General features: G+C 39.7%; 2 protein-coding genes across 7 annotated transcripts in view; both read right to left on the bottom strand.

Annotated features, from left to right (window-relative positions):
- Window positions 1–321: 321 nt before the first annotated feature.
- LOC146973129 (uncharacterized) lies at window positions 322–6,743 on the bottom strand. 3 transcript variants are annotated; one of them, XM_085799393.1, is made up of 8 exons: window positions 6,367–6,743; window positions 5,843–5,942; window positions 5,340–5,438; window positions 2,510–4,939; window positions 1,560–1,724; window positions 1,314–1,374; window positions 1,012–1,136; window positions 322–593 (listed from the first exon to the last, which is right to left on the bottom strand). In XM_085799393.1, exons 1-8 carry the CDS (start codon window positions 6,409–6,411, stop codon window positions 565–567), a joined length of 3,054 nt encoding a protein of 1,017 aa, XP_085655519.1. In that variant the 5' UTR covers window positions 6,412–6,743; the 3' UTR covers window positions 322–564. The 3 variants fall into 3 exon arrangements, with proteins under 3 accessions (XP_085655519.1, XP_085655520.1, XP_085655521.1); XM_085799394.1 differs by having other exon boundaries at window positions 1,560–1,703; XM_085799395.1 differs by lacking the exon at window positions 1,560–1,724.
- Window positions 6,744–11,643: 4,900 nt separating this feature from the next.
- Window positions 11,644–14,116, bottom strand: part of itsn1 (intersectin 1 (SH3 domain protein)) — a 46,095-nt gene continuing 43,622 nt past the window's right edge. For 3 of the 4 annotated variants that reach the window (XM_085799398.1, XM_085799400.1, XM_085799399.1), the window contains 4 exons: window positions 13,477–13,560; window positions 12,815–12,879; window positions 12,091–12,199; window positions 11,645–11,999 (listed from right to left, as the gene is read on the bottom strand). In XM_085799398.1, coding sequence (XP_085655524.1) covers window positions 11,851–11,999; window positions 12,091–12,199; window positions 12,815–12,879; window positions 13,477–13,560 — 407 coding nt within the window. In that variant the 3' untranslated portion in view covers window positions 11,645–11,850. Of the gene's footprint in view, window positions 12,000–12,090; window positions 12,200–12,814; window positions 12,880–13,476; window positions 13,561–14,116 lie in introns of all 4 variants that reach the window. The other variant, XM_085799397.1, reaches the window with a different exon arrangement.

The following is a 14,116-nucleotide window of genomic DNA, read 5'->3' as shown; positions in this document are numbered from 1 at the left end:
CAAATAGACACTACACATCTGGCAGTGATGGAGAGGGACTGAGCTCAGTGCACGTAGCCTACAGACGGATATAGCCTACAGATTCAGGTGAGAGAGAGAGAGAAACAGAGAGAGAGAGACAAATCACAGGGAGATGGAGAAGGAGGCTGTGAGGCATAGAAACAAGAGAGCTAGACAGAAATAAATGGAGCCAGATAGAAAAAGGTTGAAGTGACAGCTCCACCTGCTGTTCACTGAGGCCTCGGCCGCTCTGTGTGATGCTTTAATTGCAGGTCACGCATACCAACGCACGCATCCTTCAACAACAGAAAACACCAGACTTACTCACTGGAAAGTGATGCTTTAATAAAATAAAATTCGTTCTATCATTATTGCACAGTACAAACACACAGCCAGCAATATATTTTCCCTTTCTTTTCTTTTCTTTTAATTCAAATAATCTTTATGCCCATGTTTCCTCTTCTCTTATTCTCTCGATTTGTTTCTGGGGTAGAATTGAAAGTGAGGAGGCAGTGGAGGAGGAAGTCAAAGGAGAACATAAAGAGCAGGATGTGGCTTCACGGGTCATTTGGAGTCCTCATCCATTTTAGGCTCTGGAGAGAAAACGACAAACGTGAGATGATAAGAATTTTTCTTTCACTCTAGTTTGACACTGTAGCCTACACATTTTAATGGATGTGTGTGGTGATGATGCCCATTAGCTCTGCAGTGCTACAGAGCAGAAACATAATGTTCAGGAGGTAAAAATACATTAAAATCTCCATAGCGAATTGGGTAATCAGCCATAATGTATTACCTTCATATCCAGTCAGTAACATAAGACTGTATACACAAACACACACATATATAATACATACATATAGGGATTGTTATAGCATGTACATTTTACAGTTGAAAAATAAACGTATCAGTGCTCCCTGGTGGACAAACTCTGCAGTGATGAAAATTATATTATGGCTGCAGTGCAATGTCTGGTTGATTATTGATCCTTATTGATGTCTCGACTCTCACCGGTGAAGGTGAACTGAGGGAAGCTGCTCAGGTCTCCTCCTCCATACTGTCTCTGGAGCTTGGCCGTCTCCTCTGACAGGTATTTCTCGTACTCCGACCCGGCCTCCACTGGTCCTCCACCCAACCTTAGAGGAGACAGAAGAAGGGCGGTAAGTCAAAAAGGACATGTTTGTCATCCAATTGTTTTGTTATAGCTACTGTTGTAATTGAACATTGAACATTCAACAGCAGTCTGTCTGTTTGGGGCCTCCAAAGGAGTTTCTTATTGAATAAAAATAGAAAACCCGGTTTGGTCTGCTTACTTGCGCATATTGTTGTATTCTCTGATCTTCTCCAAGAAGAGTCTCTGGACTGGATCCATGTCTGAAGAACACAAACACATGAAAAAACAACAGTGTTAAAAACACAATAAGCCTTCCTCCAGAAAACATTGGCTCTGGACAAGGTTAGAGAAAGTTAATGGTTCTGGACATTATCATATAGTTTCAATTAGGCAACAAAAACAGCTGGATTTTAATCTAAAGGTAAACATTTGATGTGTCTCTCACCTGAGACTGTCCCTGTAGTTTCATCATTCCCCAAAGCCTCAGTCTGTGCTTCGTCCTCCACCTCCTCCTGTCCCAGCAGCACCTCCTTTGGAGCAGGAGATGCTGCAACATCATTGTTTTCTGTAGCTGCTGTACCAACAATGGCTGACCCCATTGTAATGGCTGCTGTGGTACCAACACCAAACACAAACAGGAAAGTAGGAGGTTGAGCTGAGCTGACTTTACTTTTACAGCATCAAACACTTCACTGATTTTAGTTTTGTTGAGATTTCAGAGTTAAAACATGTTCTGTTTGCCTCTCCCCTAATTAGTTTCTAAAGCTTCTATCAAAGAGTTCAAAGCATTTTTTTAAACATTTTGTCGGCTGGCACGCTTGTCTCTCCACCTACAAACATCTCTAGCTGTTAGACACGTTGCATCTTGTTTAATCCATACACAGAAAGACATTTAAAAACATGCTTGGATGATTTCTTGGTAAATGTTGCTGCAGCGATCCATCCTTGAAGTCTCAATAAACCTCAAACTGCAGTTTTTTACATTTCTGTTTGTGTAAAATTAATCAGATAGGCCTACAACATGTGAATTTAAAGATACTGCTGCTGAGCTAAGTTAACACTTCCCGACTCAAGGTCAATACTCAACACAAGGACAAAAGAAAGGAATTTATTTGACTATTTTTTAGCACATATTTGTTTGCTTTTTTAAATTATCCAAATTATAAACAACATTCAAATGATCACCATTGAAGGGTTGCCAAATATGCCTTCAGCAGTTCCTGTTTATGATGTGACCATAGATGCTGTGACAACTATCAATGGATTCCTTTGATACTGAATAAAACTTTAAAATGTTATTAGGAATACCTTTTTTCTTTGATTTCGAAGTGGATTTGTGGATATCTGTTTGCAATGGACATGGGAGTTAAAGACATCCTTGGGATTTAAACCTACCATCCAAAGTCTTTGCTGCTCCAGGCCTCTGGGCCTCTCTCAGGCCTGCTGCAGGGCCAGGAACCGTAAAGAGCAGCTCCTCCATCAGTTCATCAGTCTGCAGATCTTCAGACAGACCGTCAACTTCAGGCAGAGCTAGATACTCAACATTCAGATCCTCAATCTTGTTATCAGACGGCTGTACTTCCTCTATCTCCGTTCTTGTTTCTACAGCGAGAATTTCAGCTTCGTTCTCCAGATAAGCCGCAGTTTCGCTCAGAGACTCGTTCTCCAGAGTTCCCAACGAGGCCTCGACTTCAGCCAATGTCACAGACTCAAGAGACATGGCCTCCAAGACTTTTCCTTCCTGCTCCCCGGACTCTTTTTCCACTTCCTGATCAAGCATTTCACTCTGTGGTACCTTCAAGGTATCAGCAGGTTGGCTCAGCCCTTGCTCAGATCCAAACATGGCCTCTAATATAACTGAGGTCTCAGCTTCTATCGCCTCAGTTGCTTCAGATATGGAATCTAGACTTAAAATCTCAGCCTCAGTTGTGTCCTCAAACACAACATCCTCCTCCGTTTCCATCCTAACTTCCATCTTCTCCTCTTTCGCTAGTTCATCAGCTTCTTTCTCAAGTGCATCACTTGCTTCTTGCAGAACTTCAGTTTCAAGATCTCCAACTTCAGCCCTCACTCCTGCCAACGTTATTGATTCCAGCGTCAAGGCTTCTTCAACGTTTACCTCCTCCTCCTTCTTCTGTAAAGAGTCTCCGCTCACTGCCACGGGTCTATCTATATCAGAGGCTGAGCTTGTGTTTACTGTGGTAGGAGGAGGTTTGGAAATCGCTGTAGGAATGTGACACAGAAGCTCCGTCACCAACGAGCCAGCTTCTCCTTCTAACTGTCTGAGATCTTCAGACAGGGAGTCCCATTGTGAAAGAGCTTTAGTTAAAATTTCACTCTCATCTTCAGCTACAGCTTGGAGTTCGGCTCCAGTTCCCGTCTGGACCAACATCAACTCCTCGACTTGTTTTCCTGCTTTTTCTTCAAGGAAAGATGTTGCCTGGAGGAGCTCATCAGTCTTAAAGGACTCCACAAAAGTCTTGACTGAATGTAGTGTAACGGACTCTAAAGTCATTTGTTCAGACTCGATCGTCTCCTTCTCCAAAGAGACACTTCCTGAGGACAGTTCTACTATAGATTCTACTTTGGTGATCAAAGGTAAGACTTCGGATTCGTGTGCATTTTGAACTAAGGCAACATGTGGTAGGTTGTCAGCAACTTCAGTTTCTATTGTGGGCTCTACTGTAGCTTGACTTTGCAGAGGAAACGTGTTGGCCTCATCTAATGGTTCTATTGTGTTTTGTGATGCAGGTTCTACTGTGGCAGTATCTGAGTCTAAGGGCTTGGTTTCATCTTTGGCTTCTATTGTTGTTTCTGCTGCAGCTTCAGCAACAGACGCTCCAGTTTCAAGTGTTTCCACAGTAGAAAGGTCTACTGTAGTTTCTAATACAGGTTCTACTGTTGCAGTTTGGGGAATTGTTGCATCTACTGCAGATGCTACTGCTGGTCCTTCAGCAGAAGCTCCGGTTTCTAGTGCTTCTGCAAGGATGGCACTGGATTCTACTAGTGATTTAACTGTTTCTAGTGAAGCTTCTTCTTTGGCAGCATTTAAGACGTCCACTACTCTTTCTTCAAATTCTATTGGAGGCTCTACTGTACCTTCAGCAGCTATACTATCTATTCTTGTGATGCTGGCGTCTGCTGATGGCTCTATGGGGGTTTCTACTGAGGTTTCTACCGTGGTAGTGCATAAAGTGTCAACTACTCCCGAATCTTTGCTTGTGGTTGATACTTTCTGAGCTGGTGTATCTACTGTGACTTCTAATATAGGTTCTACTGGACCCTCAGCAACATAAAATGTAGTTTCTAGTGTTTCTATGGGAAGACTGGTCTCTATTGTTGATTCTTTTGTAGTTTCTATCGAAGGTTCTCCTGTAGCAGCTACAACAGATGGTTTTTCCATATTCTTCTCCACAATATGAGCTGATGAAGGAACAGCTTCTGTCACAGTTTCTTCTTTGGTTTGGTTTTCGACCGTAGCTGCTTCTGGTCCTGAAGATGGGGGCATTGTGCTGGTTGGAGGAGAGGATGCGGTCAATGGAACAGACACACTGGAAACATCATTAGAAGTTATGTCCTGAGCAACAACATGAGGCAAGTGTTGAGGTGTTTCAGAGGAAAACAAAGTCTTTGGGTCCGTGGAAGCTGCTGATTCTGGTTGAGGGGAAAGTGATGCTGTGGTAGAAGAAGATGCAGTTTTCTTGGAAACACTAGAAGCAGCAGAAGAGACGGAAACTGCCGGCTCTGTCTTTGACAAATGAGGAACATGTGAGGTGGAGGCCTTCACCGAGGAGGTGGTGGGAGGTTTGGAAGAAGCAGGTTTAGCTGCAGGAGGAAGATAAAGGACAAGTAACAAGAAGTAAGCAGAACAAATCAGGTAGAAATTACTGTCCTAATAGCTGAAGAGCATGTACTGTAGTCATTGAGACGTACTGTAAGGCTGAAATGGTTAGTCGATTAGAAACATAATAACACTATTTTGAAAATCAATGCTTTTTCAAGCAGAAATATGGTGAAAATACCAAATATTAGTCTCTAAATGAGTATGAGTGCCTGAGCTGTCACCTTCAACTCTGTGTTTGACAATGTCTTCAGTCCTGTTGATGATTATAAATAGTTTTACATACATTGCTGTCAGTGTTGTGGTAGGAATGTACAGAGCCGTATTCTGACACCCTGCACCCTCCACATAGCATTGTCATATAGTATATCCTCCTATACTGACCTTTACCAGCAGCAGAGGGTGCTGAGCCAGGTCTTTTCTGGGAGAAAAGTTGCTCCAGGAGTTTGGCGATGTCCACAGCAGGCTGGGGTTTGGCTTTCTCTGCCAGTAAGAGACAATACATGTTGGGAATTAGATCATGGCCGAGGCCACTGAACAGGACACTGACCAAAAGTTATGACACAGAAGCAGCAAAACTGTCCTTTCAGATAAAAAATCTAGCATGCATCATGCTTTACTGTAGCAAACAAATGAGCAGGTCTTTTTATAACACCACTTGATTATTTGGCTGACACACAGTCTGACTGCAGAGTAACAAAATGTACAAAACAAACAAATACACTGCATCTGACCTATCATGCTCGTGCTAATGGCAACACTTAAAGTCCCAGCATACAAGCATTATATGAACATGCTGCAAGTGTATTTGGTGTTAGCTATAAAAGAGGCTGCAGTATAAACAGATATTGAGTGACAGTAAATCAGACTGAGTTTTGTTTCCTTACTGATGTGTGTTATTCTTGGTGGTTTTCTGTCTGGCGGCTTGGAGCTGAACAGAGCCGCCTGCGGCCTCCATATGACTCTAGACAACTCTCTGTGAAAACACTGGGATTCACACACAAATTCAAATTATGGGATGCACAAGATTTTTCTGCAACCAAATGGCATATTTGTATCTGAATATTTAGCTATATTTTACAGCTGGAAACACAAAACTCTAATGGTGTAACATGCAACAACTGGATGCAGCAACAACTTCAAATGCAATGAAAATATGAGTTAACTACCAAACATGAGCAGCTACTTATCCATAAAAGCCACAGGAGACATTTTACTGCACAGAAAGCACTTTAAGGTAACTGTCCTGTACTTTTCTTTTTTCAGAACATTATTTTCAACAGAGCACTTTAAAACTGCAGTGGCACTTACACTTGAATTAATAATCTGTGTAGCCTAATTCTTCCCCCACAATTCATGGAAACAAATTAAAGTCCTGCTTTTATCCACAGACAGAAAATGTAGTACTTACTCTGACCCATAATCCAGGTCCTCTTCTTAACAGTGCAGCAGCCATGATATCCTCAATAAGAAAATAATAATATATAGAAATACAGTTTAAATGCTAATTTATCCCTTCAGGAGGAGGAAGATCCAGTCGCTGTGTCAAAGTACTGAATGTCCTGAATCTGTCTCTCAGCCACCATGTGAGTCTCACTCTGGTTTTAACGTTTCACCGAATAATTCAAAGTCTGCAAACAGCAAATAATCTGTTGTTCCTTTATTTTCTTGTTTGTTTGTTAACTGGCTGCCTCACATTTCTGTCCTGCGTGTTTTCGTAGTGTTACAGTTACATAAAGCGCTCTGCTTAAAGCCTTTTAGTCGCCACCATCAAAGCAACACAAGGAAATTGCTGCTTCCTGTCAGGATGATAAAAATAAAAGCTTAGATAGCAAACCTGAAAATCTCCAAATTCTCTACACTGATGAATCACACTTCTCGCAAGTTATGAGGTTATTTTGAAAGAAAAAATAATAGAACAATACAACCATGAAATAAATCGCGTACTGGTAGAGACTGGTTCTGGAGAAGACTCTTTTATTTTGAAGGCAGACTTGGTTGACTTCCGGATGTTCTTTGGCGACATTGTTTCTGTTTTGATGCAGCTCGTTTCAATGAAGACAACGCCCCCTTTTACTGCCTGTGTCAGCACTGCTCACATGTAACTTCACATCTACATCAAACTGTCTGGGTTAGAGATGGAAACATGGTCAAAAAGAAAAGTTATTTTACCCTTTTCTTGCTCATGAATTAATAAACTGTCACAGGCAGAAATTTAAACTATACAGACCTGTGAAATACTGAACTGTCAGCTGCTTCAGGTCAAAATGAAATAATTAGGCTGTGGTCAATAAGTGGCTGCTTTATTTTGAAATTTGTCTCTTTATAATCTTACAGAAGACAATTACCATTCAGGGCTTCTTGATGTTTTATGCTGTCATAAAAAATAAACCCCATTTTTAGCTACAGTTGTTTTGTTAATAATAACAATGTGATAGTTTGCGTGTGAAAGCAATAACATCATGTCTACAGGTAGAAGATGCACAATATTATCAATATGATTAATCTAATGACACAAAAACAAGTGGCCATTAACAAAGAGTAATATTTTTTTTTCATCATTTTTAGTTTTTATTCAGTGTTGACGCAGGGAGAAGCCATCTTGGATTGCAAGCTCACAATTACTGAAGTTACTCCAAGTTTCCAAGCTGGAGCTTCTCATGATGTAGCTAACTGGGATTTTTTATTTGTTTTAATGTCTTTGATGTTTAATTGTGCAAAAAATACACAAACTCAGTATCTGTAAAGCAAAACTAAACGAAACTGAATAAAAAACATCAGAAAATCTGAATGTTTTTCCATGTGACCAGGTGGTTTTCAACATTTCTGGCTCGTCAACATGATTCTCTCAATTTTAATGACAAATAATTTAACCTGAATACATTTGAATGGGTGAAAGTATCCAGGTTTTTTTTCTTTTCAAGGAACTATTACTAAATGCTTAAAAAAAGCAAAAAAAAAAGCAACAAAGACGACGACTTAAGTCTTGGTCCAACTGGAGTTTATTCTGAACATTGAAAGACAACAACGTACATCATCTTCTACAGTGATAATTAACAGCAGGCCGTCTCTATCGCCCCCCGTAGCGCTCATATATTAACTCTCAGATAGCAGTAGTATTATACACAACCTGGAAGATAGACAGTAAGAACGGGGTCAAACTGGATTAGCTTCAGTACAGTGTGGAGAGGAAGAGGAGGAGGAGGAAGAGGAGGGGGAGGGCGGATACTGGAGAACAGTAACCGGGGGGAGGATGTAAGACAACTTCTTCTTCATCGTCATTCATCATCATCACCATCATCATCATCATTATCATCATCATTTTTAGCTTCAGTCTGGAGAAACACACATTCATACACACCTTCCTCCACAGTCACGATGCTGCAACTGGCTGAGCCTTGCTGACTCCTGATTGGACAGTGGCTGGTCACTAAGGTAACTATCGGTTGTCTCAGTGGTAATTCAGTAAGTCACTGTATGTAACCGTGGCGATAAATGATGAAAAACGACTGACTAGCTTTACTAACTGGCCAAGCTTACTAACCTATACAATAACTCTGCTGAGCGAACAAACTGGAGTCTTTTTCTTTTTCTTTTTTTAAATTTTTTTTAAAGATAGCCTATTTGTCCAACTGGTGAATGAGGCGGCCATTTTGAACACTCAGTGTTGGGAAAAGATTAACGCTGCCTCCAAATAAACTCCTGAGTTTGTGTTTCCAACAAAAAAAAATCATGTAAATGATATGCACATAAAATAAAACCGTTAAATTTAAAATCGGAAAGTGATGCCTTATCGTCGTTGTCCTTTTAAAAAGAGTGAAAGGCTGTTGTTTTTTTTTTGGCACCATCGTGAACAAGCTAATAGCCTACAACCCCAATGTGAAGGCACCGGAAGTACAAACATTTTAAAATGTCTTTCTAAACAAATAAGGAATGGTCTGATCTAAAAACATGGAGGAATTCATTTACATTTTAGTAATGTAAACATGCCGGTGTATTTTATTTTTTTTAAATTTAGATTAAGTAGCCTAAGCAAAAATCCATGCTGAGCAGGTGTAGCTTCAGGTGCTCACATTTTTTTTTCTTTTTTGCTAAAACTGGGTTCCTTCAGTTTTTAAAGGAATATTTTTTCAAGTTTGTCTTTGTTGGTGTTTTCTGTAATAGCCTATGTGAATTCAGAGAGTAGAAGACAACAACTAATGTCTACAGGGCTTGACTACATTGCTAGTAGGAGTAGCTTTAGATCAAAAGCTTCGGTTTCTGCAGTGAAATAAAATTAAATCAGCTACTAAACTGATTAGCTTATTATCTGTTTTTTTTCTTAATTCGACAAACAAAAAACAAAAAAGAGAGGGTGCTAGCAGCTAGCTATATCCCTACGCTGTTAAAAACCCAGTGCTTTCTTTTGATCAACATTATCAAACTATTTTCAGGTTTTACAGTAACATTAACTATGGTAAGTGATATGTACGTGGTGATATTGTACATTTTTCTAATCCGCAACAACTCTCGTGATCAGACCAAAGTGAGTGTATCATATTAAAAGTATCCACAGTCATTCTTTTTTTTTGCCATAAACACACAGGATTAAATGTGGATTAATCTGCTGCTGAAAATAGTCCCCAATAAATACACTGTTCCCTCCTGTTTGAGTTACATTTGCTAAAAACTACAGTGCTCAAGAATTTACTGAGCCTTTTTTTAAAAAAAACAAACAAACAAACAAAATATATTATTGGATTTCTTTTTTTTTTTTTTAAAGATTCATGATTTTAGTAAGAACCAACAGGCCTGGTTGGTTTTGATCTGTCACTGGATTTGTTGACAAAAAGAACAACACCGCTTTTCTCGTTATTCATCTCCTAGGTTTTACGTTTCCTACTTTGACTGTTCAAAATGGCTGCTGTCAGTCGAGTCTGATATCAGCGACAGTGTCTGTTTTAAAAAAGTGCTGGGAGTGCCGATCGACGCACAGTAACATAATTTCTACACCATGTCAGGGTTAAGAGAAGTGGAAATGGTTTAAAACCGCTGTTCCTATAAAATACGTTTCAATAGCCTATGTTTGTGTTCATTTATTATTTTTTCCCTCCCTGCATAGTGACGGCCACTGTGACGGCTCCGCACAGCAGCAACATAGCATAACGACAGAGGTCGGATGTGTGACAGGAAAAAATCGGCTAAAACCTAGAAACCCCCGTGTGCATTCAACATCCAAAAAATAAGAGAAAAATTAAGACATTCTTCTTTACAGTACCTCAATTTAAAATAGCTATCACGCTGTTCCCTGCTCCAGCCATATGATCATCAGCATCATTATTATTATTAATATTATTATCATTACTGACACGTGTAAAAGAGACATGTCGGCCATGTCTCCCATTATTTATGTACACTGGACACTTGTCATTACTATATTGGGGTAAAGTCTTTCTATAGTTTCAGCTTATTAGCATCGTTAGTATTTCTCATTTAACCTGTACATAATATTTAATGTGGCAAGTGTTCAGTGGAGGTCAAAGGTCAAAACGTCAAGGCCCCGTTACACACTGTAGAGCTGATCTGAAGACTGAGTTGTAAGACTCGACGTAATATAATAATAAAAAAAAGAAATGTACACTGAACCGTACCATTAATTCGCCTGTTCACCTCCACTACACACGTAGCATTCATTCAGACCAGCAGACTGCCTCACACACACATACACACACGCACTCATGCACACACACACACAGACACACACACACAGGGAGTGTGGGTTGGTCGGGGCTGAGGATGAGGAGGACTGGGATTGTCACTGGAGTGTCTGTGAGACTGTCTGATGAAGCAAAGGGAGAGAAAACAGTAAAGACCCGGCTGATCTCCAACAGAACTGGACTGGACTCAATACTGAAGGGGGTCAGAACTGGACTGGACCGGACCAAACTGGACCAGACTGGACTAAATCTACCAACACAGCTTGGATCTGTTGAACTGGGACAGTTTAAGACCAGCGTTACAATATTTAAGACGTGTAGGCTACGATAAACTGTGTTAAGACTTGTGTGGTCTGGAATATGAAAACTTTTTAAGAAGCTGCAGACAAAACCGTTGATTGTGATACAATGTTAATTTCTAAAATCCTGAGATAATTAACTCAATAATGCTGCAAAAGTTTTTACTTTGTGCGAGCAGGTCGCCTTGTCCCCTGTTGACTGCATTCAGACTGACATGATACTGATAATTTGTAAATCTGACGACCAAGACTCACTGTCAATTCACTGACTTTCATTGTTTCTGAGCCTGGATGAACCTGTTAGTGAGTCGTTTCCTGTCTGCATGTGAATCAGTTTGTTATTTAATTCACTTTTTCTTTCTTGATAGGAAACTGCATCATGTGGCATCAATGTAACCTATAATAATACAAGTGTTAGAGACAAGAAAGAAGCTGCAAGATTAGCTAATTACAAAATAAAAGTAAGAAAATGAACTTTTTTTTTGTTTTTAGGAAACTGCATCATGTGGGTTTAATGTAAACTATGATAATAAAGGTATTAGAGACAATAAATGGGTGACAAAATTAACCAATTGAAAATTAAAAATAAGAAAATTAACCAAAAAAAAGATTTTTTCCATTATTTGCCTTAGTCTTATTTACTGTGTTTGACAGTATTAATAATATAATAAGAATTAAACAGGATTAAAACAGGGTGATCCAGCCTCACTGCTCCTGATTTAATAAATATATATTGTTTTTATTCTAATTTAACAGGTAAATGATGACGCTACCTCTAAGCATTAAGACACTGAACCAGTCCAGTCCGGTCCAGTCCAGTCCGGTCTGGTCAAGCTGTCAGGTTCTCTTAGTCCAGTCCAGTCCAGTCCAGTCCGGTCCAGTCTAGATCCGGTCCTGGTTTTATGGTTCTTCAAACAGCTGGAGGTCCAGCCTGACAACAATCTCTCCTGTGGGAACCTCGTGGAGCAGCAACCGCTTCGTGATTGGTCCTTTCGAGCCCTGGTCCTTCTTTATTTCAGCCAACCGGATCTCGGTCCTGCCCAGGAAGTCTGGAGGTGTCGGGAAACAGAAAGTGTGAGAAAAAAAAACAACACAACATCATACACTTATCGGTCAGATCAGTGTTTGATGGTGACCGACCGTCGGGTGAGAACTGGTCTCGTTCGAACACAGTGACACAGAGGACGTCCTGCTCCAGGTCCTTTATAAAAAACTGACAGTTGGAGTTCCACTTAGGATTCAACGTGTCCTACAGAGACAAAAGAGACCACACACATACACATATACATTATAATGGGCACACTGGTAAATATATATAACAAATACACACTTTTATTGAGCATACACATATATAAACATTATAAAATACTCTGTAAATTACAGACTGATTAGTATAAATGTAGGATGAATGATTTATAAATGGTGATGAAGTCTTTAATCATGTTTAACTAATGCTTGATAGTGTGCAGTTATTATGAATATGAGTTTTTACAATCAATAATCAAATGATCTTGTGTTTCCGGTGGATCTTTATCCTTCCTAAACAATAAAAAATCTTCTTTAAGTCAATAAAAACACTGGTGATCATTGAAGATCATAACTACAGACCTACAGATGATGCAGAGAAAGGATAGAGAATTTAAAAAAAACACTGAATGTTCAATGCTGTTTATTCTAGTTTTTAGAAATGATTCCTCCCATGAAAATGAAAATGTGAAAATAAAAATGGCTGAATGTTAGTAGAGGTCAGTTTTTCTGTGATTAGTCACTACAGGAGGAGAAATATGAATAAACCAACATACAGTATATTCTCTAATTCTCCGATGTGACAATGTGAAATAAGAAGTTGTTTGTGTGTTTGTACCTGTAATGTTTTTGTGATATGGCACTGAGAACCCATGGTCACCTCACAGTACGGGTTACTTTTCCCTGGAAACGACAAGACAAACAGACATTTCTTTTTATTTTAACAACATAAAAAACAAACAGTCACTTCTTCAGAGACTAAACAGGTCGGATTTAAACTTTAACTCGAACTGAATGACGTTCCAACTTCACCGCCGTTACTGACACAGAAATATTATAATGAACATTATCTTAAAAAGAGACACTTTTACTTGTTAATATAAGTCAATATTTCAACTTTTACTCTTCATCTACGACTTCCTGTAGTAAAAACACACTGTGTACGGTGGCCCTGAGAGGACAATGCTCTGTAACTTAAGAAAACACATGCAAATAAACAAACACACTGCTGTTTTGAACTCATGTGTGGTCAAACTGTTTTTGAATTTGCATCATGTTGTATTTGTGTGTGTATTTGCATGTGCTTTCTGTTAGCTGCTGTGCACTGACCCCTCAGGGCCACCGTAGAGGATCTTTAAAGGAGAATTTGCATAATGTTTGTTAACACAGGAGAAAGAACTCACGCACTGGAAAATAATCACTACACATATTGAAAAGTGTGTATGTGTGTGTGTGTGTGTGTGTGTGTGTGTGTGTGTGTGTGTGTGTGTGTCTGTGTACCATGGGAGCGACAGGGTTTGAGTTCGATTCCCTCCACGATGTTGACCATCAGTCGACCGATACCCGTGGCTCTCTGAGAACGAACTGAGACACATGAGACACAGTTATTGAAAATATACAGGGTTTTTTTTATAAACTTTTTTTTTTCAAAGGACACATAAAAAAAGGCAACGACAAAAACCCAAAAAATAAAAAGGATCAAACAAATATAAAAGTCGAATCATGTTAAAGGGACAGTTCAACATTTTGAGATAGTAACAGAACGTTACAAGACAGAGTTGTTTTCGAGGCAAATGTAGAGACTGCTTGCTGAAAAACTGTCCCTGAAGGCAACGTGCATCAGTGTTTTTGCATGAATTTACCTCTAAAACAACTCTGTCTGGTAACGTTCTGATATTATCTCATAGTGTGGTGAATGTGCAGGTCACAACTTGTCCACCAGAGCGTTTTGGAGTTGTTGGATTGTGTATTTGATGAGTTTGATGAGGGAAACCAAGAAATCCCATGAGCCTCCGTAGCGTAGCTCTGAGCAGCTCGCGGCTCTGCTCCGCCGTTCTAAAAATAGCTTGCACCGACAATTAAAGGGAACGAACCTACTCCTAAAACTCTAGGGATGATGGCAATGGGCCAATTTGTTGCA

Source organism: Trachurus japonicus, chromosome 15 (genome assembly GCF_045865225.1).
Source record: "Trachurus japonicus isolate A0001 chromosome 15, Traja_1.0".
NCBI lineage: Eukaryota > Metazoa > Chordata > Actinopteri > Carangiformes > Carangidae > Trachurus > Trachurus japonicus.
Note: the sequence above shows the minus strand (reverse complement) of the source record. Positions and strands in the feature narration are given on the sequence as shown.

Coding starts and splice junctions, on each gene's coding strand:
- LOC146973129 (XM_085799393.1), bottom strand. CDS start 6,411: ATGGCTGCTGCACTGTTAAGAAGAGGACCTGGATTATGGGTCAGA. Junction 1,725..2,509: donor AGCAGCAAAGACTTTGGATG/GTAGGTTTAAAT, acceptor TTGGTACCACAG/CAGCCATTACAATGGGGTCA. Junction 594..1,011: donor CCCTCAGTTCACCTTCACCG/GTGAGAGTCGAG, acceptor TTTTCTCTCCAG/AGCCTAAAATGGATGAGGAC.